At 43.9% G+C, this 27,419-nt stretch overlaps 3 protein-coding genes across 3 annotated transcripts; 2 read left to right on the forward strand and 1 right to left on the reverse strand.

Moving 5' to 3' along the window:
• Nucleotides 1-16,083: 16,083 nt before the first annotated feature.
• LOC123124920 (serine carboxypeptidase 1-like) lies at nt 16,084-18,210 on the reverse strand. The gene is made up of 8 exons (XM_044545468.1): nt 17,874-18,210; nt 17,643-17,750; nt 17,274-17,548; nt 16,919-17,176; nt 16,721-16,827; nt 16,547-16,633; nt 16,321-16,426; nt 16,084-16,239 (listed from the first exon to the last, which is right to left on the reverse strand). Exons 1-8 carry the CDS (start codon nt 18,046-18,048, stop codon nt 16,084-16,086), a joined length of 1,272 nt encoding a protein of 423 aa, XP_044401403.1. The 5' UTR covers nt 18,049-18,210.
• Nucleotides 18,211-21,284: 3,074 nt separating this feature from the next.
• LOC123121761 (uncharacterized) lies at nt 21,285-25,051 on the forward strand. Its single transcript, XM_044541805.1, has 3 exons — nt 21,285-21,589; nt 24,472-24,548; nt 24,748-25,051. The coding sequence occupies exons 1-2, from the start codon at nt 21,414-21,416 to the stop codon at nt 24,545-24,547; spliced, it is 252 nt and encodes an 83-aa protein (XP_044397740.1). The 5' UTR covers nt 21,285-21,413; the 3' UTR covers nt 24,548; nt 24,748-25,051.
• A 790-nt stretch (nt 25,052-25,841) lies between these two features.
• On the forward strand, nt 25,842-27,002 carry LOC123124921 (oil body-associated protein 1A). The gene is made up of 2 exons (XM_044545470.1): nt 25,842-26,455; nt 26,537-27,002. Exons 1-2 carry the CDS (start codon nt 25,921-25,923, stop codon nt 26,710-26,712), a joined length of 711 nt encoding a protein of 236 aa, XP_044401405.1. The 5' UTR covers nt 25,842-25,920; the 3' UTR covers nt 26,713-27,002.
• The last annotated feature ends 417 nt before the right edge of the window (nt 27,003-27,419 follow it).

Consider the following 27,419-nt stretch of genomic DNA (forward strand, 5'->3'; position numbering starts at 1 on the left):
CAGACATGACCGAGACGTTCTCCGGCCAATAACCAACAACGGGATCTGGATACCCATGTTGGCTCCCACATGTTCCACGATGATCTCATTGGATGAACCATGATGTCGGGGATTCAATCAATCCCGTATACAATTCCCTTTGTCTATCGGTATGTTACTTGCCCGAGATTCGATCGTCGGTATCCCAATACCTCGTTCAATCTCGTTACCGGCAAGTCTCTTTACTCGTTCCGTAACGCATGATCCCGTGGCTAACTCATTAGTCACATTGAGCTCATTATGATGATGCATTACCGAGTGGGCCCAGAGATACCTCTCCGTCATACGGAGTGACAAATTCCAGTCTCGATTTGTGCCAACCCAACAGACACTTTCGGAGATATCTGTAGTGCACCTTTATAGCCACCCAGTTACGTTGTGACATTTGGTACACCCAAAGCATTCCTACGGTATCCGTGAGTTGCACAATCTCATGGTCTAAGGAAACGATACTTGACATTAGAAAAGCTCTTAGCAAACGAACTACACGATCTTGTGCTATGCTTAGGATTGGGTCTTGTCCATCACATCATTCTCCTAATGATGTGATCCCGTTATCAATGACATCCAATGTCCATGGTCAGGAAACCATAACCATCTATTGATCAATGAGCTAGTCAACTAGAGGCTTTCTAGGGACATGTTGTGGTGTATGTATTCACACATGTATTACGGTTTCCAGTTAATACAATTATAGCATGAACAATAGACAATTATCATGAACAAGGAAATACAATAATAACCATTTTATTATTGCCTCTAGGGCATATTTCCAACAGTCTCCCACTTGCACTAGAGTCAATAATCTAGTTCACATCACTATGTGATTGTAATGAATCCAACACCCATGGGGTTTGTTCATATCTTGCTTGTGAGAGAGGTTATTAGTCAACGGGTCTGAACCTTTCAGATCCGTGTGTGCTTTACAAATCTCTATGTCATCTTGTAGATGCAGCTACCACGCGCTACTTAGAGCTATTCCAAATAACTGCTCTACTATACGAATCCGGTTTACTACTCAGAGTCACCCGGATTAGTGTCAAAGTTTGCACCGACGTAACCCTTTACGACGAACTCTTTTACCACCTCCATAATCGAGAAAATTCCTTAGTCCACTAGTTACTAAGGATAAGTTTGACCGCTGTCATGTGATCCATTCCTGGATCACTCTTGTACCCCTTGACTGACTCATGGCAAGGCACACTTCAGGTGCGGTACACAGCATAGCATACTGTAGAGCCTACGTCTAAAGCATAGGGGACGACCTTCGTCCTTTCTCTCTCTTCTGCCGTGGTCAGGTCTTGAGTCCTACTCAATACTCACACCTTGTAACACAGCCAAGAACTCCTTCTTTGCTGATCTATTTTGAACTCCTTCAAAATCTTGTCACGGTATGTATCCATTTGGAAGTACTATTAAGCGTTTTTGATCTATCCATATAGATCCTGATGCTCAATGTTCAAGTAGCTTAATCCAGGTTTTCCATTAAAAACACTTTTCAAATAACCATGTATGCTTTCCAGAAATTCTACATCATTTCTGATCAACAATATGTTAACAACATATACTCGTCAAAAATTATATAGTGCTCCCACTCACTTCTTTGGAAATACAAGTTTCTCATAAACTTTGTATAAACCCAAAATCTTTGATCATCTCATCAAAGCGTACATTCCAACTCTGAGATGCTTACTCCAGTCCTGAGAAGGATTGCTGGAGCTTTGCATACTTGTTAGCATCTTTCAGGATTGACAAAACCTTCTAGTTGTATCACATACAACCTTTCCTCAAGAAAATCGTCGAGGAAACAATGTTTTTGACATCCTATCTGCAAGATTTCATAAATAATGCAGTAACTGCTAATATAATTCCAACAGACTCTTAGCATCGCTACGAGTGAGCAAATCTCATAGTAGTCAACTCCTTGAACTTGTCGGAAAACATCTTAACGACAAGTCGAGCTTTCTTAATGGCGACACTTACCATCATTGTCCGTCTTCCTTTCAAAATCCATCTGCACCCAACAGCCTTACGACCATCAAGTAGTTCTTCCAAAGTCTATACTTTGTTTTTATACATGGATCCTCTCTCGGATTTTATGGCCTCGAGCCATTCGTTGGAATCTGGGCCCACCATCGCTTCTCCATAGCTCGTAGGTTCATTGTTGTCTAGCAACATGACTTCCAAGACAGGATTACGTACCACTCTGAAGTAGTACGCATCCTTGTCGTCCTACGAGGTTTGGTAGTGACTTGATCCGAAGTTTCATGATCACTATCATAAGCTTCCACTCCAATTGGTGTAGGTGCCACATGAACAACTTCTTATTCCCTGCTACACACTAGTTGAAGTGACGGTTCAATAACCTCATCAAGTCTCCACCATCCTCCCACTCAATTCTTTCGAGAGAAACTTTTCCTCGAGAAAGGACCCGTTTCTAGAAACAATCACTTTTGCTTCCAGATCTGAAATAGGAGGTATACCCAACTGATTTGGGTATTCTATGAAGATGCATTTATCCGCTTTGGGTTTGAGCTTATCAGCCTGAAACTTTTTCACATAAGCGTCGCATCCCCAAACTTTTAATAAACGACAGCTTAGGTTTCTCTAAACCATATTTCATACGGTGTCATCTCAATGGAATTACGTGGTGCCCTATTTAAAGTGAATGTGGTTGTCTCTAATGCCTAGCCCATAAACGATAGTGGTCATTCGATAAGAGACATCATGGTATGCACCATATCCAATAGGGTGAAGTTATGATGTTCGGACACACCATCACACTATGGTGTTCCAGGCGGTATTAGTTGTGAAACAATTTCCACAATGTCTTAATTGTGTGCCAAACTCGTAACTCAGATATTCATCTCTATGATCATATCACAGACATTTTACCCTCTTGTCACGATGATCTTCAAATTCACTCTGAAATTACTTGAACCTTTCAATAATTCAGACTTGTGTTTCATCAAGTAAATATACTCAGCATCTACTCAAATCATCTGTGAAGTAAGAACATAACGATATTCACTGCATGCCTCAGCACTCATTGGACTACACACATCAAAATGTATTACTTCCAACAAGTTGCTTTCTTGTTCCATCTTACTGAAAACGAGGCCTTTCAGTAATCTTGCCCATGTGGTATGATTTGCATGTCTCAAGTGATTCAAAATTAAGTGAGTGCAAATAATCCATCTGTATGGAGTTTCTTCATGCATATCTACCAATAGACATGGTTCGCATGTCTAAATCTTCTCAAAAAACGAGTGAGTCCAAAGATCCATCAACATGGAGCTTCTTCATGCATTTTATACCAATATGACTCAAATGGCAGTGCCACAAGTATGTGGTACTATCATTACTATCTTATATCTTTTGGCATGAACATGTGTATCACTACGATCGAGATTTAATAAACCATTCATTTTAGGTGCAAAACCACTGAAGGTATTATTCAAATAAGCAGAGTAACCATTATTCTCCTTAAATGAATAACCGTATTGTGATAAACATAATCTAATCATGTCTATGCTCAACGCAAACACCAAATAACAATTATTTAGGTTTAACACCAATTTCAATGGTAGAGGGAGCATGCAATGCTTGATCACATCAACCTTGGAAACACTTCCAACACATATCGTCATCTCACCTTTAGCTAGTCTCCGTTTATTCCGTAGCCTTTTATTTCGAGTTACCAACACTTAGCAACCGAACCGGTATCTAATACCCTGGTGCTACTAGGAGTACTAGTAAAGTACACATTAATATAATGTATATCCAATATACTTCTGTCGACCTTGCCTGCCTTCTCATCTACCAAGTATCTAGGGTAGTTCTGCTTCAGTGACCGTTCCCCTCATTACAGAAGCACTTAGTCTCGGGTTTGGGTTCAACCTTGGGTTTCTTCACTAGAGCAGCAACTGATTTGCCGTTTCATGAAGTATCCCTTCTTTCCCTTGCCCTTCTTGAAACTAGTGGTTCTACTAACCATCAAAAATTGATGCTCCTACTTGATTTCTACTTTCGCGGTGTCATACATCGCGAGTTGCTCAAGGATCATCATGTCTATCCCTGATATGCTATAGTTCATCACGAAGCTCTAATAGCTTGGTGGCAGTGACTATCGAGAACCATCACTATCTCATCTGGAAGGTTAACTCCCACTCGATTCAAGAGATTGTAGTACTCAGATAATCTGAGCACATGCTCAACGATTGAGCTTTTCTCCCTTAGTTTACAGGCTTAAGAAACTTGTCAGAGGTCTCATACCTCTTGACGTGGGCACTAGTCTGAAATCCCAATTTCAGTCTTTGGAACATCTCATATGTTCTGCGATGTTTCAAAACCGTGTTTGGCGCCTCAATTCTAAACCGTTAGCATTACACACTAAACTATCATGTAGTCATCAAAACGTGTATGTCAGATGTTCGCAACATCCACAAACGACGCTCGGGGTTCAGCACACCGAGCGGTGCATTAAGGACATAAGCCTTCTGTGCAGCAATGAGGACAATCCTCAGTTTACCGACCCAGTCCGCATAATTGCTACTATCAACTTTCAACTAAATTTTCTCTAGGAACATATCTTAGTAGAACTAAAGCGTAAGCTACGACATAATTTGCAAAGACCTTTTGACTATGTTCATGATAATTAAGTTCATCTGAGTATTTAATGAACTCCCACTTAGATAGACATCCCTCTAGTCATCTAAGTGATACATGATCCGAATCGACTAGACCGTGTCCGATCATCCCGTGAGACGGACTAGTCATCAACGGTGAACATCTCTATGTTGATCGTATCTACTATACAACTCATGTTCGACCTTTCGGTCTCTTGTGTCCCGAGGCCATGTCTGTACATGCTAGGCTCGTCAAGTCAACCTAAGTGTATCGCATGTGTAAATCTGGCTTACACCCGTTGTATGCGAACGTTAGAATCTATCACACCCGATCATCACGTGGTGCTTCAAAACAACGAACCTTCGCAACGGTGCACTGTTAGGGGGAACACATCTCTTGAAATTTTAGTGAGGGATCATCTTATTTATGCTACCATCGTTCTAAGAAAATGAGATGTAAACATGACAAACATCACATGCAAATCATAAAGTGACATGATATGGCCAATATCATCTTGCGCCTTTTGATCTCCATCTTCGAGGCGTGGCATGATCACCTTCGTCACCGGCATGACACCATGATCTCCATCATCGTGTCTTCATGAAGTTGTCTCGCCAACTATTACTTCTACTACTATGGCTAACGGTTAGCAATAAAGTAAAGTAATTACATGGCGTTTTTCATTAGCACGCAGGTCATACAATAAATTAAGACAACTCCTATGGCTCCTGCAGGTTGTCATAATCATCGACATGCAAGTCGTGATTCCTATTACAAGAACATGATCAATCTCATACATCACATATATATAATTCATCACATCCTTTTGGCCATATCACATTACATAGCATACCCTGCAAAAACAAGTTAGACGTCCTCTAATTGTTGTTGCATGTTTTACGTGGCTGCTATGGGTTTCTAGCAAGAACGTTTCTTACCTACGCAAAAGCCACAACGGTGATATGCCAATTGCTATTTACCCTTCATAAGGACCCTCTTCATCGTATCCTATCCGAGTAAAGTTGGAGAGACAGACACCCGCTAGCCACCTTATGCATCAAGTGCATGTCAGTCGGTGGAACCTGTCTCACGTAAGAGTACGGGTAAGGTCGGTCCGGGCCGCTTCATCCCACAATGCCGCCGAATCAAGATAAGACTAGTAACGGTAAGCAAATTGAACAAATCATCTCCCACAACTACTTTGTGTTCTACTCATGCATAGAATCTACGCATAGACCTAGCTCCGATACCACTTTTGGGGAACGTAGCAATAATTCAAAATTTTCCTACGTGTCACCAAGATCAATCTAGGAGATGCTAGCAACGAGAGAGAGGGAGTGCATCTTCATACCCTTGAAGATCGCTAAGCGGAAGCGTTACAAGAACGCGGTTGATGGAGTCGTACTCGCGGCGATTCAAATCGCGGAAGATCCGATCTAGCGCCGAACGGACGGCGCCTCCGCGTTCAACACACGTACAGCCCAGGGACGTCTCCTCCTTCTTGATCCAGCAAGGGGAGAGGAGAAGTTGAGGGAGAACTCCAGCAACACGACGGCGTGGTGGCGATGGTGCTCGTGGTTCTCCGGTAGAGCTTCGCTAAGCACTACGGAGGAGGAGGAGGAGGAGTTGGAGGAGGAGAGGGCTGCGCCTTGGATGTGGTGTTGCAGCCCTCCCTCCACCCCTCTATTTATAGGGAGAAGGGGGCCGGCCCCTCTAGATGAGATCTAGAGGGGGGCGGCGGCCAAGGGGGAGGGGGCTTGCCCCCCCAAGCAAGGGGGGGGGCCCTTTAGGGTTCCCCCAACCCTAGGCGCATGGGCCCTAGGGGGGGATGGCGCCCAGCCCACATAGGGGCTGGTTCCCTTCCACCTACAGCCCATAACGCCCTCCAGGTCAGGTGGACCCTCCCGGTGGACCCGGTATAATACCGGTATACCCCCGAATATTTCCGGTGACCGTATGATGACTTCCCATATATAAATCTTCACCTCCGGACCATTCCGGAGCTCCTCGTCATGTCCGGGATCTCATCCGTGACTCCGAACAACCTTCGGTAACCACATACTATTTCCCATAACAACTCTAGCGTCACTGAACCTTAAGTGTGTAGACCCTACGGGTTCGGGAACCATGCAGACATGAGCGAGACGTTCTCCGGCCAATAACCAACAGCGGGATCTGGATACCCATGTTGGCTCCCACATGTTCCACGATGATCTCATCGGATGAACCACGATGTCGGGGATTCAATCAATCCCGTATACAATTCCCTTTGTCTATCGGTATGTTACTTGCCCGAGATTCGATCGTCGGTATCCCAATACCTCATTCAATCTCGTTACCGGTAAGTCTCTTTACTCATTCCGTAACGCATGATCCCGTGGCTAACTCATTAGTCACATTGAGCTCATTATGATGATGCATTACCGAGTGGGCCCAGAGATACCTCTCCATCATACGGAGTGACAAATCCCAGTCTCGATTCATGCCAACCCAACAGACACTTTCGGAGATACCTGTAGTGCACCTTTATAGGCACCCAGTTACGTTGTGACATTTGGTACACCCAAAGCATTCCTACGGTATCCGAGAGTTGCACAATCTCATGGTCTAAGGAGACGATACTTGACATTAGAAAAGCTCGTAGCAAACGAACTACACGATCTTGTGCTATGCTTAGGTTTGGGTCTTGTCCATCACATCATTCTCCTAATGATGTGACCTCGTTATCAATGACATCCAATGTCCATGGTCAGGAAACCATAACCATCTATTGATCAACGAGCTAGTCAACTAGAGGCTTTCTAGGGACATGTTGTGGTCTATGTATTCACACATGTATTACAGTTTCCAGTTAATACAATTATAGCATGAACAATAGACAATTATCATGAACAAGGAAATATAATTATAACCATTTTATTATTGCCTCTAGGGCATATTTCCAACAGTTTTAGAAGGGCTTTGATTGGGGACTCAAAAGAGCTCTGGGATCAGATAAAGGAGGTGTGCAGCTCGGTGGTATTGAGAGATGTAAAAGATAAAGTGAGATGGACTTTGACAAAAAATGGGATTTATACAGTAAAATCCTTATACAGACATCTTATAGAGAATGGAGTCAAATACCCACACCTCTATATGTGGAAAATTAAAATGCCACCTAGAGTCAAAGTCTTTATGTGGCTGGCTCTCAGAAATAGCATTCTCACTAAGGATAACCTGCGGCGCAGGGGGTGGAAAGGTGATGAAAACTGTCCATTCTGTGGGCATAGAGAGAGTGTTAATCATCTGTTTCTAACCTGCTTAGTAGCTAGGCTTCTGTGGAATATTTTAAAATGTGCTTTCAACTTAACTGATATACCAGACGAATTAGAACTGGTGGTTAAAAATTGGACAAAAAACTTTGGAAAAGATGAGAGGAGTTTAGTTTTGATAGGAATTTTGGCTATCTGTTGGACAATTTGGAAATTGAGAAATAGTGTTGTTTTTTATAATAACAGGGTAAATGATCCTTGTATACATGTTAACTTACTACTCAAGAACTTATATGATTGGAATATTTTGCAGAAAAACCCCGTAAGAAATAAGATGATGGAGGCAGGTGTGAAGCAGATTGGCGAGGTTGCTGAAGAAGTGTTCAAGGCAGTTCATGGATGGCGTCTGGGGACCAGAAGAATTGTGGGATAAGCTACAAATCCTCTGCCATTTGTTGTTGTGGTGGACGCTTGATGAGGCTGTTGCTGCCCTGCTTTCACCCCGCCTCTGTTGAGCGCTTGTATGGGGAATGTTTTCAGCTTTTGTATGAGATTAAAACTGCTTCTGTTCTGCTTTAGTGAACCTTATGATGCTGGTGCTGGGATCGGTTTGAGCCCAGGCCTTAGATCTTCCCCTGGGGATACATTGCTTGGGGATTTGTGGGAAGGGGAGGGATGGCTCTCCTTCCTCCTCGATAGGCAGTGCCTGACCTAGGGGGAGATAGTTATGTCGGTTTCTCCTTTTTAGCTGTAAGAAAAGACCTGGTGATTTCTCTTAATAGAAATCGGAGAGAGGGCTCTCTTTTATCAAAAACAAAACCCTTTTGATGAGTCTGTTTTTCTCTTCTTTTTTCTCGGGGGCACTTACCATGAATCTAACAAAGACAAAATGACATATTTGCATTGAAAACGAACCAATATCAGCATGCACATTTATTAATAATGGTAGTTCAAAAAACAACGTATAGTACCTTTGAGATTTTCCTCACATGTTTGCTGAAGTTGGTAGACTATATGACCAAAATGCAACCGAGATACAACAGAGGTCAACAATAGTAGTGAGAAAGCACTGAACTTGTAAGATACGTCACAATGGTCCTACTCCCTCCGTTCAGGTTTATTAGACCCCTTTTATATTGGGTTAAAGTTTAACCATTGATTTAACTAATTTAAGATCAATAATGACCGCTTTGACACTCACTGGCCTTTTCTGTTCAATGTTGTAATTGATAGTTTGAATCTTCGAGAAGCTAGTTTATCTGGCCGACAATTCACTTGGGCCAATAACCGTTCTGTGCCAACATACGAAAAGCTTGACAGGGTACTCATGGATACCGAATGGGAGATAACATTTCCTCTGGTAACTGTAAGGGCCCTAGAGCATATCGAGGCGCTATCTGATCATGCGCCCATCATTCTTGATTCTAATTCTACAAACCCATCCGCCCGCCGCCCTTTCAAGTTTGAATTGGGATGGTTGCACCGAGATGGCTTTGCAAACATAATCAAGAATATATGGGAGAGACCCGCAATTGGTCGCACACCTATTCAGAGATGGAACTTTAAAATAAGAGCCATAAGGCGATACCTATCTGGATGGGCGAAACACACCAATGGAATATACAAAAAAGAAAAGCAGCGGCTCGCCACCATTATTGATGACCTCGATAAAATCGCAGAAACTCGCATCTTGTCACAACAAGAGATTGAATTGAAAAATCAATCCAATGAGAAGATTGCACGTCTTTTGCGAGAAGAGGAAATCAAATATTACCAAAGATCCAAAGCCGACTTCATCTTGAAGGGAGACAGTAATACACGATACTTCCAACTTGTCGCCAATGGTCGGCATAGGAAGAAGTGTATATTCAATCTCCAACAAGATGAGGGGCGGATCGAAGGTCAGGTAGAGCTCAAAAGTTATATCTCGAAATACTATAAATCTTTGTTTGGGGCACCTGATGAAGGGAACTTCACCCTTGACGAGACCCGAACAGATGATATTCCACAAGTTACAGCAGAAGAGAATGATATCCTCACGGCACCTTTCTCTAAGGAGGAGGTGAGAGCGGCGGTGTTTCAAATGGAACCTAACAAAGCTCCAGGCCCTGATGACTTCCCCGCAGAATTCTATCAGAATTTTTGGGATATCATCAAGACTGACCTATTGGAGTTGTTCAATTGTCTTCATGCTGGCCAACTTGATCTATTCAGGCTTAACTTTGGCGAGATTGTTTTATTGCCAAAAATTAAGCTGGCTGAGCGGATCCAGTAATATAGACCCATATGTCTCTTTAATGCGAGCTTCAAGATTTTCACCAAAGTGGCTACTAACAGGCTCAACATGGTTGTTGACCATGTCGTCCGGCCATCTCAAACGGCTTTCATGCAAGGTAGAAATATACTCGATGGAGTAGTAATCCTACATGAGACCGTTCACGAGATGCACCGTAAACACATGAGTGGAGTAGTGTTCAAGATTGATTTCGAAAAGGCTTATGATAAGGTCAAATGGCCGTTCCTTCAACAGGCCCTAAGAATGAAAGGATTCTCCGATAAATGGCGCCAGTGGATCCAAAATTTTGTTACTGGAGGTAGTGTGGCTGTCAAAGTCAATGATGACATAGGCCATTACTTTCAAACAAAAAAAGGACTACGACAGGGTGACTCCATGTCTCCAATGTTATTTAACATCGTGACTGACATGTTGTCTATTTTGATTGATCGTGCCAAGCAGGACGGTCAAATTGCAGGAGTAGTGCCCTACCTTGTGGACGGTGGCCTCTCTATTCTGCAATATGCCGATGATACAATTCTTTTTATGGAACATGACCTGGATAAGGCTCGAAACCTGAAATTATTACTTTCAGCGTTTGAGCAGATGTTAGGTCTTAAAATTAACTTCCATAAAAGCAAACTGTTCTGCTCTGGAGAAGCCAGTGAGGCAGCGGCTGAGTATGCCGACCTGTTTGGTTGTGCGCAAGGCCAATTCCCGATTAAATATTTGGGAATTCCGATTCACTATCGGCGACTCACTAATGCGGAGTGGAAACATGTAGAGGAGCGCTTAGAGAAACGGTTGAGTAGTTGGAAAGGCAAGTTGCTCTCTGTTGGAGGACGACTGGTCTTAATCAACTCAGTCCTTACAAATATGGTTCTCTATATGCTCTCTTTTTTCCAAGTCCCAAGAGGGGTCTTGCAGAGGTTGGATTATTTCAGATCCAGGTTCTTTCGGCAAGGGGACAGTGAAAAGAAAAAATACAGGCTAACCAAATGGAGCGTGGTTTGTAGGCCCAAAGACCAAGGTGGACTTGGCATTCATGACCTTCAAGTCAAGAATGATGCCTTACTTAGTAAATGGTTGTTCAAACTACTTACTGAGGATGGCGTTTGTCAAACCCTGCTGCGCAATAAGTATCTAGGCCAAAAAGCTGTGTCATAGGCCTATTGGAAACCCGGTGACTCACACTATTGGGCTGGTCTAATGGCGGTGAAGAAACACCTTTTCTGTTTTGGATCCTTCGCGATAAAAGATGGGTCGGAGATTCGTTTTTGGGAGGATAACTGGCTGGGCAATGCCAGCCTCCGAGAACAGTATCTAGCTTTGTACCACATTGTTCGCGATAAGAATGATACTCTAGCGTAGGTGCTCAGTTCATTTCCGCCGATAAACCTGACACAAGGATGGGATGTGTTTCACTGGAACCTCACCACATCTGGGTCCTTCATAGTCGACTCTATGTATCGTGCGCTCACGCATTCAGTGGTCCCAGTGGATAATAACAAGAAAATTTGGATGTCGAAGATTCCACTAAAGGTTAAAATCTTTATGTGGTATCTTCGAAAGGGAGTTGTGCTAACCAAAGACAATCTTGCCCGTCGCAATTGGCACGGAAGTAAGAAGTGTAGTTTCTGTACTCATGACGAGACAATCAAACACCTCTTTTTTCAATGCAAGTTTGCGCGCTCTACGTGGTCAGCCATCCAAATAGTGTCCAATTTGTATCCGCCCACAAGTGCTGCCAATATTTTTGGTCATTGATTGGACGGCATTTCAAATCGGTTCAAAATGCTAATTCGGGTGGGAGCATATGCCTTATTATGGGCACTCTGGCTATGTAGGAATGATTTGGTTTTTGAGGGCAAAAACACCTCTCCTTTGCAGGTTATATTCCGATGTACGCACTTGCTTCGTACATGGTCTACACTACATCGAACGGAGTATCAACCACTATTCAAGATGGTGTGTACGCGGTTGGAGCGGGTGGCCAGGGAGGTCTTCACTCAGCATGGGTGGCAACATAATCTACGGATAGCCGCACCAACTCCTTCGACATAGGCGGACTGTCGGTCCTATATGATCCTGCTGTTGCTGATATGTCACCTTTTTTTGTTCTTTCAATTTGTTTTTGTTTGGCTATGTGCATCTTAGTTATGCAGAGGCCGAGTGATGCTCCTTATGTTTTGTATCCGCTTGATGCTACATTTTGAGTCAATAAAAATGCCCTTTATAAATAAAACTAATTTAAGATCATTTTTTCGCTAAAAAAACTAAGTTGAGATCATTAGATTAAGTAAAGACGCACGTCCTCTTGCCCCTTCCACAAGCAGGTCCCACATTAGGGTTTCCGTGCCTCCCGTCGGCGCCACCGCCGATCTGCCTCGCCTCCTATGGCCTTAGGGCCATGGAGGCGCAGTGGATAACGGCCCTTGTCGGTGGGCGGGCTCCTGCTTCGTTTCTAGTTTTTTTAGCTTATTTAGGGTTAGTGTTTTGTTCAGGAAGACGAGGCAGTGGTGGCTCTCTGAAGATGAAATAAGGTTCTCCCCGCCTAGCCCCTGTCTTGGTGGTGCGTCTACTGTCATCGGAGGGCGTGTGTAGGTTTATCTCCGACGGATCTCATGAGAGTCCGTCGGTGTTTTTCTTTGGTGAATCAATTTGGGTCTGGTCTTCATTCATCTATGTTCGTGTGTCTACATGTTGGATCCTTTCTATCTACTCTTCTCTTCATCGACGATGATTGATGTTCGTGAGCTGGTCCATTGAGGCCTTACGACAACGACTTCCTGATTGTCTACTAACTAGGTTTGTCTGGCTCCACTGAGGGAGGGGCGATGACGGTGGCACGCCTTAGACTTGCTCCAGTGCGGGTAGTCGTCGCTAGGTGGTCTACGCGCATGGATATAATTTATATTGCTTCTTGTGTTCTTTTGTACTATAATGATGATTGATGAATAGATCGAAAGTGTTTCCAGAAAAAACTAATAACTATAGATTATATGTCACAAAAATTATATCATTAAAAACCAGATCCACCAATATACTTTTTTTAACATATACTTTATGTTTTGTTAGCCAAATAAGTGATTAGAGCTTAACCAAAATACAACGGGACCTAATAACCCGGAGGGAGGTAGTATTTTTTAGCAAAGTCGACAAAGTATATGGTGCTCCAGCTTGATGACGGGATCAAAGTATGTGATTTTGGGAACCTTCTAGAAGACTCCTGACTAGTTTTGGGAACCTTCTTGAACCGATTTTTTACACTTTTTTTGTTAATTTCGTTTTTCCTGTTTCTTCTTCCTTTTTGAAAAAAACTACAAAAAGTGTTCACTTTTAAAAATATGTTCACAATTTTGAAAATGGATCGTTTTTCTTCAAAAATGTTCACATTTTTATATAAATGTTCTTATTCAAAAAAGTAAAATTACAATTTTTTTTGCGTTGTTAAAAAATATGTGACTATTTCTAAAGATATTCGGAATCTACAATATTATTCATAATTTTGAAAAATGCTCAAGCTTTAAAAAAGAAAAAAATGGTTCACGTTTAATAAAATCTGATTTTGAAAAATAATTCACCTTTAAAAAAAGTGCTCACCATTCCTAATAGATGTCCGAAAATTTTCAAAAACAATATTCGGATTTGCTACGGTTAGTTCTTTAATTTTTGTTTGCCCATTAGTCACTTACACAACCTGGGCCATCAGCCCCTAGCCGGGGAGATTTGTTCATATGATCATCAGGAAATGGCCCATAGAATCACTGAAATCTAGCCTAAGCTTGATTTTGGTTGCCCCCAGCCCATTTGCCCCTCCTAAGATGTGGCCCAAGCTCCGTCACTATCCATTGGGTAGCAACTCTTACCAGTGTCAGGTGAACCGCTCGCTCCTAAAACACCCTCCCGGACCAGTTGGGCTTAAAGTGTGCGTCGTGAGCCTATTTTACGCAAAAATGCGTGAAATAGGAGGTCTCCATTGATAGAAAAACCAACATGTTCTTAATTGGGGCACAATGAAGCTTTTTTTAGGCAAGGGGCACAATGAAGCTAGCAACCACAAAGCTCACAGGGCCAAATGTTCTATTGGAGTGGGCACGGACACACACAATCAAGGTTCGAAGAACTTCTACTTCAGTAGACCAAAAGTAAGAAAAAACAAAGGGCCCATGAGTAAGGTGTTTTTTTTCCTCCAAAAAATACTGAGAGCTCCTAATTGGGGAGCTCCTGTATGGCGCCTTTAGCGCCAGTTTTCCTTGCTAGCGCTCAAACGCTTGTACACATGGGCCTGGCCCAGTTTCTCCCTTACTTCGCTTTTGTTTCTGGCGCTCAGCAGCTCGGGTCGCTCCTTTCATTTCCTTGTCTCGGTCGATACTTCAAAAGTTGACGAGTGAAAAGGGTTGGCTGGTCAGCTGTTGACCAGTCAACCATTTTGACTTGTTAAAAAACCCGGAAGAAACTGATTTTTATAAATAAAAACTTAGATTCAAAAACAGTTCATATATTTGCAATAAAAAGTTTGCGTTTATTGAAAAAAGTTCAGAATTTGAAAAAAGCACATGGAAATTGAAAACAATCCATAGATTCTTTTTAAAGTTCTCACATTTCAGAAAAGTTTATGATTTTGAAAAAAAGTTCATCGATATTGAAGATAGGTTCAAATTTTTTGGAAAAACTTCATTGGTTGAAGAAAAGTTCACAAATTTGAAAAAAGTTCATCGCTTTTAAGGAACAGAGTGCCAATTAGGAGGCATTTTCTTAAAAGCGATGAACTTTTTTCAAATTTAAGAAAAACTCAACTGGCACTCATGCACAAAGTATATGGGCCGGCCGAGTTGAGTTTATCTTAAATAGGTAAAAAAAATTCTTAAATAGGTTAACTGGTGGACCTGCAATCGTTGACCATGGAGAGTTGACTGTTGACTTTTCAAAAATGGAAAAAAAATTACAGTAAAATTGAAAAAATCAAACAAAATTGAAAAAGTTCTTGAAAAAACGTTCACGACATTTCATATTTTTGCAAATTTCAGAAAAGTTCATAATTTGGAAAAAGTTCGCAAAAATGAAAAACAATCACGAATTTGGGAAAAAAAAGTTCACAAAAAATGGAAAATAATTCGTCATTTGAAAATTTTCACGAAATTTTTAAAAAATAAAACTTTTTAGAAAAGTTCACAGGTTTGAAAATAAAAATTTCACAAAAATGATAAAACTTTTTGAATCTGAAAGAAGGTGCACGAAATTGTAAAAAGTTCACGAATTTGATAAAAGAGAAAAATGAAAGAGAAAGAAAAAAGAAAACTAAAATGAAAGAACCGTGAAAAATACCCTACATGCGCCCGCCACTGGTTAGTGGCCAGATTACCAGTGGTGGATACAAATGCCTCCGCGCCATTGATGAGCTTCCACATATAAGCAGTTTCTCAGTAGTGTTGGTCTTTTTGCTGTATTGCCACGTATCAATTCAAGAAAACATACTATAGTATCGTATGAGGGTATGTCCAGCCAAGACTACATAAGCCATCTTCTGATCTTACACTTTTGTTTATTGTAATTAGTAGAGATTTATTTCTCCTTATTGAATAAAATCTCTGCAGGCTCTTGCTCTTCACAAACTCCAAAATTTACAAGGTACACCGGTTTTTTGTCTATTAGAAATACGAGAAGTGCAACTGTAACCAGTCAGCCATAGCCGTTTTCATTATTTGAAGTTACATCATAAATCATACAAAAAGAAATCCATGTCCACTCAGAAGGGACATGGACCTTTTTCAACTCTAACCAGATACAAGTACATATTATACCAAAATTAAGCAAATAAACCGCCCATAGCAAGTGGTAACTCCATTGTCATGCGTAGCAAACTAGCAATTTGTCTTGGCATATGACTCACTGCTCTTGCGTGTAAGGTGGGAGCATCCCTTTCAGGAAGGAGCTCAACATCACCAATGCCCTCTCTGGCTGGAAGGATGGAACCAGATGGCCAGCTTCTCTCACGGATAGGAACGTGAATCCTCCGGCGTACTGCTGCACATAGCCTCCCACCTGCGAGTGCAAGCAGCGAAGCCATCAGTTTCAGGGTGATCAACCGTTCAGATGAGTAATGTTTCCGGTGATGGGATTTACCTCCTCCTTCGCCGTCCATGGACGCCATGGAGTGGTCACGGTTAGGCCAAGATCTTGGATGGAGTACCTCGTCGCCGGCAGCGAGCACACGGAATCAAAATAACCACTGTAGATTGTAGGGAAGTTCATTGGGTGGTGAATTTTGAAACGTATATAGATGAATAACGCAAAAGGTAAAATGTACTTTTACGGTGTCTGACGATATATGGTGGTCGTGATATGTTACCTGAATATCCAAACCGGAAGCTTGCTTTCGATCAACCATTTCAGGGTCGGCAGCATGGACATTGGCGCATCTTTCCAGTGCAGGTTTCTGCATGCGCAAATCACATGAGTTCCGTACGTGCTGGGTGAAAATGACAAGCGTCCAACATATTAGCCGCAAGTTGAAGGATCTCACTTGCAGGGTGACCACTTCGTCGTTCTAGCGTGGAAAGCGCTGTGCACCGCCGGATCATTGAGATACGCCCAGGTAGGGTAAACACTGCACGGATCATACCCAGGCAGCTGCATGCATGTCGTTTTAGCTAGCCATTCAGAACATGGTCACTATAGTTTCACTTTTGACTGGAAAAGTAATTGAGAATCGTTGCCTTACGTAGCCACTGGGGTAACGTGCTCCGTTGGGCGCGTGGATGCAAACCGGGGCGTATATGTCGTAGTAGTCGATGTGGCCGCCGTCGAACGCGTCCCAGGCGCCGCTGCACGCCGTGCCGGCGACATTCCCGTCCCAGTTGCCGAAGTCGCAGTTCTTGGTGACATTGGCGTAGACCTCATCGGATATCGCGGCATGGGTCCAGAAGAAGTCGATGGCCCCCTGGATGTTCCTCTTCCCGTCCAGATACGGGTTTCCGACCTTCAATCAAGAGAAAGAAAGGAGACCGTCGTACGTTGTTCAGAAGAAATTAGTCTTGTGTCGTCGAAAACGAAGATAGAAAACGTATATGTCGTACCAAGATGCCCTGAAGGTTGACTATGGTTCTGTTGTTGTACGTGTTATGGAACAGGATGGTGGCGGCGAGCTCCGGTACGTAGTGGCCGGCGAAGCTCTCGCCGGAGATGTAGAAGGCACGGTCCTTGTATTCTGGAAACCTGTCGAGCCATTTCACCAGGAAGACGTACGCGTCGTCGGCGGTTCTCTCGTCGCCACTCAGATCATAGTCTGAAGATGTGTTCGAGTATGAGAACCCAACGCCGGCGGGTGACTCCAGGAAGATCACGTTAGCCACTGCCATTATTTTTCACAAGCAAAGTAAGTTCAGGTCTGTAATTAAGCAGGTCCAAGGGGGGAGGGATTAGAGTTGCCATGGGTACGTACTTACCGTTGTTCCAGGCGTTGATGTTTCTGCTGAGCGTTTTGTTGTCTTCGGCTACGCGGAAGGGGCCGAGCTCCTGCATCGCTCCAAAGCCGAGCGAAGAGCATCCTGGCCCTGTGGATGCGTACATATATCCAGCGTGATCAGCCAACAGTATCTATAAACGTGCACCTTACAGCTATGCAGTTGCCATTGCCATGCAGGTTCCAACATGGGATGTTCAGTGATCGCTCTAACCTCCGTTGAGCCACAGGACGAGCGGCTTCTCGGGAGCACCGGAAGGCGACTCGACGAGGTAGTAGAAGAGGGCGCGGCCGTTCTCCTCGTCGACGGTCACGTACCCGCCGTACTGGTCGAAGTCGACGCCCTCCGGCTGCCCGGGCAGCGCCGTGATCTTGTCGGCGGCCTTCATGGAGCTCTGGTCGGTGACAGAGCTCTCTGCGCTCAGGCTGCCGGCAACCCTGTCCGCTATGTTACGCACCCTAAACGTGTCGGTGCTGCTAACGCTGCCTCTTCTGGACGAGATGAACTCTCTCAGCCGAGCCTCCTGGGAGGCACTGGCGTGCGGTGGCAGTGCCGCAGCAGAAAAGGAGGAACAAGAAGTACAATGAGAGGCTCCTCATCTCTGATGAGAATGATGAGATGGTCGTCTCTAAGATGAGAAATGCCACTCGGCATGCATGGTTTATATAGGCGTCGTAGCAGGTAGGAGAAACATGGCAGCTTCGTTTGCATTGCAACAAGGAGCTTTGGATTCATCCCTGTGTTGTTTCGGGTAAGAACAGCGCACAAGGCTTGCAGGATTGCAACAAGGTTTGGATTCATCCTTATGTTCTTGTTAATTTCCGCTCAGACAACAATGCGAGGAGGGTCGTCGGCTCGTCGCTGCTTCTTTGCGCCAATGATTTGATTCGTCAAAACGGCCATGATTAGTTGAATTGACATGCAAGCCAAGGTATTGAGAGCGACTTAAGCCGTTGGTTATCCTTGCAACTAGTGCGGTGTGTGGGTTTTCAGCAGGTTCTTTACCGCACCGGCCTTGTTTAGAACGATGATTTGGAAGTTAATCAATGGCAATTCTTGCGTCTGCGTCTACTATGCGCGCCCAGGTTTACGTGCTTTGGTGACATGTACGCTGGCAAGGAAATTTCCATTTCGAAGCGTACAAGTGCCAAGTGGAAGCTGGTCATGCAGCAGAATACATTCGGAATTTCATGAAGTTTCATCAACTAGCAAGTGTCCCTAAAAGAAAGAAAAAAACTAGCAGGTGTTCCATGCAATTGCACCAAAAATGCCTTTAATCGTCTTTCGTATCCAATACTGCTATTATGCGTCAATTGCTTTTTTTTCCTTCGGAAATTTTTTCAATCTATTCATCAAACATCATGGCAGTATAAAGAACACAAGAAGCAATATAAATTACTTCCATGTCTGTGGGTCATCTAGTGACGACTACAAACACTGGAGTGAGCCAAAGACAAGGCGCCGTCATCGCCCCTCCTTCATTGGTCCCGGACAAATCTTGTTGTAGTAGACACTCGAGAAGTCGTCATGCTAAGGCTCAAAAGAAACATCACACTAGAACAGCAGGCGTCGTCGATGAAGAGAAGCGTAGATCAAAAGAAATCAACCTGTAAACACACGAACGCGGAAGAGCGAAGACATGATCCATCGAATATAAACACTAACCAAATAACACAAAATTTGACATCTTCTCTGGAGGAAAAGACGTTGCCAATAGTATCTTTTAGAGACAACAAGAATTTCAAAATGTCATATAAGTGCCTCAAAGACACATCTCTACACGTCCTCCGACGATACTAGACGCACCGCCAAGACGGGGATTAGGTGGGGAGAGCATTATTCCATCTACAGGGGCCGCCGTCGGCCGTCTCGTCTTAGCATGACATAAACCCTAAACAACACCTAAAATGAAGCAGGAACCCTCCCACCGGCAAGGGTTGGGATTCACTGTGCCTCCATGGCCCTAAGGCTAGAGGAGACGAAGCAGATCGGCGTCAGAACCATCTGGAGGTGTAGAAACCCTAGTCACAAGGGGAGTCAATTGTTAAGAGACGTTACAAACACACAACAAATACGCCCGAACAATAGCTAGTACAGTGGACAGAAAACTTGAGGCTGAATGATCAGTAAAAAAAATTACATTGAGAATCATACGAGGCCTTCATGTTCCTTCGATTGTATGTCGTTCACTGATGATTGAAATTTGCATTGAACCAACAGTAAAGGAAGAGAGAGACCTACAAACGCCCTCGGCATACCAGGCTTTGAATACCGTATTAGTCATTCATCCCTTGAGATGAGATCTAGAAATCACTGAACCAACATTGGTTGAAGTATCACCCAACATGCTTGCAAATCCATCACCACTAGTTCATGCGGTTGGAGAAACCAAAGCATGCCGTAGAACAACACGAATGAAGATATTGTATTTGCCAAATCAATAGTCAGTTAATAGATCTACTTGAAAGACACACGAACTCCCAAGATCTGAATAGAGTTAGTATATCTCGGAACACAAAATCTCACAAGTCCTTAGCCGGCACTGAATCGGACATCATGGGGGTATGGAGAGACCAGAGATACCTTATTCCAACATGACATCGCCGCCGCCACCTTGTTGATGTCGTGAGGGAAACAAAAACCTAATAAGAAATAAGAAAACAAGAAGGATGGGTCCACACTCCTCTTGCTGTCGTTGAGGCCCTCGGACCTTAATTGGGCATGACCTTACTTTTGCATAACGCAATCTAGCTCAATTTTGAAGAGTTCGAGCGCATCCCAGAAGAACCTCGGAGGTAGCATTCTAAGGTCACACTCAAGAAACTCCTTGAACGTGATTATCTCTCTACTTTGGGCTTGGGGATGACATGGCCATGCGCCCGCTCGCCAAGGCATATCATGGGGTTTAAGTAGCACTCCATCTGCATCCCGTCGAGAGCTTTTTTGACTGAGGTGGCACTCGTACCACCCAGGTATACATGCAACACAAAATCGACATCGAGATAAGCCAAAAAATGTAGGTCGACGTGCTTCATTGCATGTTTGCCGTCTCAAGAGTTCGGGTGCGACCACTACCGTGCCTGGAGTCGTAGCCCCCCAACGAAACTATGGCGCTTGTGGAGCAAAGTAGAATAAGGATATTTCTCCATCTCCACTTCGTCTAGGTGGAGGCGCCACACCCTTGACTTGTTGCGCATTGACAAGTTAGCGGTGGTGCGGAATGTCGACGTGACAGATTCAATTTGGGAAAGAGTAAAGAGGAGTCGCTACGAAAGAAAATGTTGTCGACGGCAGGTGTTAGGAGCGACTCCTATTGTTAATAATTAGGCCTCCAAATACAATGCTTGTAACAAGAGGTAGTTTTTCCTTAAGTAGATGACCTGGCCACACCTGGGGTTATCAATCTATGACCTTTGCAATTTTCTAGGGTTATCCTGATTTCTGTAAAACGAGTTGAATTTATCAGAATTTTTCACAATTCCGAGGACTGGTGGTAACTGAATCCAAATGAAGAACTCCTAAATTTCAATACGTGTCTGCCAAACGAGCAGTAAGCAGCACCGATGCAACCCGTAGCACAAATCGCAAAGCACAAGACGGCAGATATCTCGTAGACCGGGTTCACGAATACACTCTTTGCCCACCCTGCGCCCAATCTCGTCGCCCCCAAACCCCATCCATCCCTTCCTCCTCCCGAGCAGCCTCCTCGCCGACGAAAGTGCCGGAGAGCTTTCCAGAAGGTCAGGGGGAGGGATGGGCGAGTTCGACGACTACTGGGCGCGGGCGTACAGGGGCGACCCCGCGGTGCCGCACTCCGACCCGCAGCGGCTCATCTCCACCTGGACCGGCGCCTTCGCCCTCGGCGCCGCCGCCTGCGTCCACCACCACGTCTCCGGCCTCGCCTCCAACATCAAGTCCCTTCCCCACAGGCATGTCTTTCTACCTAGTACTACCTATCACCAACCGCCCTTCGCGCTTAGGTTTATATGATTTTTTGTCTTCTTGAGATTGATTGGCATCTATCTATATATCTTGAGCTGCAGTGAATTACCTACCCATCTTACTGGATTTAGGAGTACCAGGTTATGGGAATTCTGTTCTTATATGATTGCTGTTTGAACGGTGTTAATGCTCGGTTGATGTAACCTACTGTGCTGGTGGTTTCCAGATTGGATAGATGATATATGTTCTTGAAGGTGCCTTTATAATCGACCAATATGTGTCTAGAAAGATTATCTGAATTGTGAAAGTAGTGGTCGACCTGGTCGTCAGCATTCGCTCTATTAGCTGTCTTCATTCATTGTAGTATCAACAGAGGAGGTCTGGACCATAGGAGGTCTTTTCCTCGGTCAAGTGTTTCTCCCTGGTTATAGTAAATTGATATCTCTTAACCTTAGCTTCTTTATGCTGAGCCTAGCTGTGACCGTAGTTCTTTCTATCTTTATCTTCTATAAAATACCTGCCCTTCTGGCAGTGTTTAGACTTTCATTACTTGGACACGGGTGATATAACACGGCATGGACTGGAGTGTCTTATATAGTAAACAAATTGGACAAGTAAAATGTTACTTAACAAGGGTGTATGAATCGAACTCGAATTTTAGGTATATGCTTCGGCTGAAGAATTAGGTATATGCTTCAGACCAGATTGTGTACCTATGCAAAGGTTACATGTGGCATGCCACCATGATATGCTTTTTTCTCTTAGCATTGCTATTATAATTATTGTCTTGCTAGGTTGCCAACTATGTACTTCGTGCTGATCAAACAAAATCGTGGATTCGGCTTTGATTGTCCACATGCCTTCTCTTGCATTTTTTAGCGAAGTTTGATAGTTATTTTTCTATCACAGACTATCATACAAGGTTCTGTGATATGTGTATCCATACTGGTTTAAACTGCACGTAGTATGGGACTTAATTTTGTACTAGTTTAAGTTATGGCACAAGAATTGACATAGAAAATCCTTTTTTAAATAAGATTGTCCTAGTTCCTTATGTCGGTTAAGGGTGCATACTTTATTGTCTGATAGTTGTAGTGAGTGTTGGCCTCTTTGGGCTGTTGAACTTGATTTTTTGACGGAAGGATTATATGGAGCGCCCTAGTTTCAGTGTGCGCTGAAATAAATTTATCCTGGAAAGGAAAACAGCATAGTTGAAGTGGAGCGAGCAACATCATGCTCATAAATATGTATGATACTGCTGACAGCTATAGATTTATATGCCTCCAAACCTTAATTAAAGAATGTGTCTCGTTATCTGCACACTGGATGGACTCTGCTGCCAATTTATTTATGAAGCTGCTACAAACTTTAATTCAGCAGCAGAGTTAAACAAAACCATTATCAAATATCAAGTGCTTTTTATCCTTTCCATTTAATGTGAATATAGTTGCTGTATCTAATGCACCTCTTCAAAACTTGCATTATCTAAGTAACGTAAACAATATTAGCTCATCCTTATACTGGCTAGGCATCTGTGTTTATAACAATGGCAAAGATGGTACTTACATACTCCTTCCGTCCCAAAATAAGCGTCTCAACTTTAGTACTTATTTTAGGACGGAGGGAGTACAGGTTAAATACCACACACCTCACCTTCAGAATGTGCAGATGTGGAAAATTATTTTACCCTACAGAGAAGATACTAATTGTGGTTATTAGTAATCTATATTGGTGATGTTCTAAAAGACCGTGTTTTGTGGACAAAGTAAGTTTGGTATGGTATACCTATTCCTCTGGCGAGCCACCTTCCCGTTACATAGTGGCATGCACTATAGTTTGAGTAACCTCTTGTGTTCATGAAGCCTGCGTTCTCAATTATTGACCGCTATCCCGACCTTGTTCCGAGGAGCTCAAGTGCGTTGGGCACATAGTTCCTCAGTTGTCAGCATCCACTTCCATTCCGTCCGGGAGAGCTGATCTACCTCTCCCCTACAGCTTGTTGCACTTCTGGATGAGCCCTCTGTGATGCTGTTGAACTTGCTGAGGCTCAAGCACATCGCCTTGACCTTGGCTCCTATTGTGATCTTATCCAATTGTTTCATTGAATAGGACTAGATGCTCCCTAATCCCATCGCATTGACCCCTCCTTGTGCTACACCCTGTGCCCATACACTTGTCTTTTGTCTTCACCACTGTCAAGCACCTTCAGTCCAGCAAGCAACTTCTACTTTGATGTTTTGACATCAACATTCTTTGTAAATTATTTGCTGCTCTTGGAAAAAGGACTATTAGGCAAAAGTATTTCATTATGTTAAGTAGTAGTGAGGTTATTTTTGACTGGCGGGATTGAACCGCTGAGTATTCAAAGTCTTAATCCACAAAAACACGAAGGATGGCACCCATTTGTGTTATTGACTAGCAAAAGCTTGTCTGCACCTGGAATTCTGGGATAGGCATGTGTGATTTGCACACTTGAGTTGTACATTCAAGTTGTTATTTATGGGGAAGGGCGGAAGGCCGAAAGGAGATGGGGCATTTTGTCAAATTTTCCATTATCCATATCAGGTGTTTTGCTAGTTGAGCTACCAATTGATTGTCAAAATTGACCAATAAACCTTTTATTTCTAGGCAAGTCACTATGTTTATGTGTTCTCCACTATATTTTATGTCTTATAAAAAGGTTACCATAATGAACGTTCTGTCCATTCGATTGGGTATGCGGTTTGGATATTGATTTGGTTGGATTGGCAACAAAGGTAGTGGCATAAAGGGGATTTTCTCTACCTCCTTTTTGTGTATATTCATGGACCGAGTATCTCCAAATCCTTCATAACTGTTTGTGTTTAATCATATGATCTGCTCATCTCAGCTGGCAAGACATGACAATGATGCTCGATCAGAAGCGCTGGAAGAAAATTCTTGACAAGAAGCAGCAACAAGCTTAAGGTGAGCTTTCCTTCAAATCATCTTTAGTTTGCTGCATTTAAAAAAAAAAATCCCAAGTAACTGTAAGTTAAACCTGATCCATTCTCGCTCCTGTCAATATAACTCGCCATCCATTTCATTGCTTGCAAGCTACTTAGTTGATGATTAGCAGTGCCCGTGCGCCATGTCTTAACTTGTTTGGTGTTCTTGCTCATTGCAGTTCCATAACCTTCACCGCTTGGGCCACAGTTGGAAGAGCTTTCTATCTTGCTGTTGGGCATGGCAGAGGAAGTTCTGCATCAGTTTGGTATTTGGATAGAGTTTTTCTACCTCTTGTTTCCTTCCATGGTGTTGGAACCTCATTCTTGAAGTTGTACGTGTGACCGGTTGTATTCATCTGCTGCCATTGTGATCTACATATACAGCTTTCTTGGGAAATGGTGATATTTAGTAGTAAATGCTTGCAATCCTAGTATTTGAGTGGTTTGAACAAAGTTTTTGTGCTACGTACACTTCGGATTTTAGAATGGTGCATATATGGATCATTATTAAGCTTTCCTTTTTTTTTGCGAGGATTAGTAAGCTTTCATGTAGATAAACTAGAGCCCCCTATCTCTCTTCAAAACGCCGACATTAACATATTTTAAACCGGTTCTGATTTCTGAAATACACTCACATTTGGTCATATTTCAAGCATTAAATGGGTTTTTGTTCACTCTGATTATAATGGCACAGAAGATTAATCAAATATAGGGATGCCGAAGATGATTCCTCAAACATCAATGATCAGGAATGAACAAGAATGTTAAGAGCTCACTGCCAGGCGTTATGTGGATATGCAAGACGCAGCTATTGCAGGTTTTAACCAAGTGGTCACTTGCATTGACAAGCTAATATAGAGATTACATGTATGCACCTCAGATGACATTTATCGAGAGAGTGGCGTATTTTGGTGATACGAAATCTACATTTTACACGGCGCGTGTGGTGCGTGAGCAGCGTGACACGGTAGTCCCCGGAGAAAACTGCACACAACGCCAGGAGAAGTTACACGAGAAACTCTTACACGCTCCATCGTTGAACTGCATTTTGTCTCACCGCTCCACGTGCCATACATCATGCGTTAGACGACTCTAGTGTCCTCGTCCGGAACTAGCAGCTTCTCTCATGCGTGTCCCTTCATCCGCATTCTCGTGGCCCCTTCTCAACACGTAGGTGGACTGTCACGGACACGCGCCACCTCAAGGATCACACGTGTGCAGCTGCATGAGCCCACCCACGCCTTAAAAACAGCTGAACCAGCCCGCACCTGTCCAGAGATTCGAGTACACTCACCTGAGCCACCAGCCTACCAGTACCCCAACACAAACACACAGTCTACGCAGGATCGAAGATGGCGGCGTCGTGCCACGACGTGGACGTGCCGGGGAAGCCGACGGAGACGGGGACGGCGCTGCTGGAGACGGCGACGGGCGCCATCCAGGGGTTCGCGCCGATCAACCAGATCCACCAGCACCTCTGCGCGTTCCACTTCTACGGGGACGACATGACGCGGCAGGTGGAGGCGCACCACTTCTGCGCGCACCTCAACGAGGACGTGCGGCAGTGCCTCATCTTCGACGGGCCGGAGGCCGGCGCGCGCCTCATCGGCCTCGAGTACATCGTCACCGAGGAGCTGTTCCTCACGCTGCCCGACGAGGAGAAGCCGCTGTGGCACACCCACGAGTTCGAGGTCAAGGGCGGCGTCCTCTTCATGCCCGGCGTCCCCGGCGTCGTCGAGCGCCGCGACCTCGAGCAGGTCGCCAGGACATACGGCAAGACCGTCCACTTCTGGCAGGTCGACCGCGGCGACGCCCTCCCGCTCGGCCTCCCGCAGATCATGATGGCGCTCACCCGCGAGGGCCAGCTCCGGCAGGATCTCGCCGACTGTATGCGCGCCGCGGGTTCACCGTGATTTTCGTTCACCTAGTGTCAGTGTTGGCTTACTGATTAGTATTATGTGGGTGCAGGTGTGGAGAAGAAGTTCAGCGTGTCGTTCCAGAAGGAGAGGGAGAACCGGGCGTACATGAGCGGGCCGGCGCACGGCATCCACCCGCTGGCCAATGCTGCTGGCAAGGGCTTGAAGACGGAGATCCGCGAGGTTGATCTTCCGGCTGCCAATACTGGAGCCAGGATTTTCACCTGATCTGCCCGTGGCGTGCGTACGTGTCTGCGAGATGGGTGTATGATAGCTGGAGATAGGGTAGTTAATAAAGTGTCAACTACCCTTTGTTTCGCCTCTTGGAAATGGAGTGCTCGAAGAATGAGTTACGAATGACAGTATAGGCAGCGCCGGAGGGAGGAACCGTGTATCTAGACTTAGAAGGGGCCAAATGAAACCATCTTCCACTCAAAGATATTGTTTTATTTTCAAAAAGGGAGCTCTCCGGCCTCTGCATCGGCCACATTTATTAATAAGCAAATAAGTTCAACACAGGTTTTGATGTCTCAAACAAAAGAACAAAAAGGCAAACAAGCAAATAAGTTCAACACAGGTTTTGATGTCTCAAACAAAAGAACAAAAAGGCAAATAAGTTCAACACAGGTCTTGATGTCTTAAACAAAAGAACAAAAAATGCTCACAAAGAGAAAAAAGTAAAAGCAAAGCTAGGTCTTGATGTCTTAGCCATTCTTTCCAGTGAACTCAGACGATTCCTTTTATGCTGAAACTAGGGAAACAAAAGAACAAAAAATGCTCACAAAGAGCAAAAAAAGTAAAAGCAAAGCCATAACCGGTTGGGAAACAAAAGAACAAAAAATGCTCACAAAGAGCAAAAAAAGTAAAAGCAAAGCCATAACCGGTTGGCATACGGAAGATAGCAAAACTAATTACCTATCCTATTAGCCACACCC

This window comes from Triticum aestivum, chromosome 5D (assembly GCF_018294505.1).
Source record: "Triticum aestivum cultivar Chinese Spring chromosome 5D, IWGSC CS RefSeq v2.1, whole genome shotgun sequence".
NCBI classification, from domain to species: domain Eukaryota; kingdom Viridiplantae; phylum Streptophyta; class Magnoliopsida; order Poales; family Poaceae; genus Triticum; species Triticum aestivum.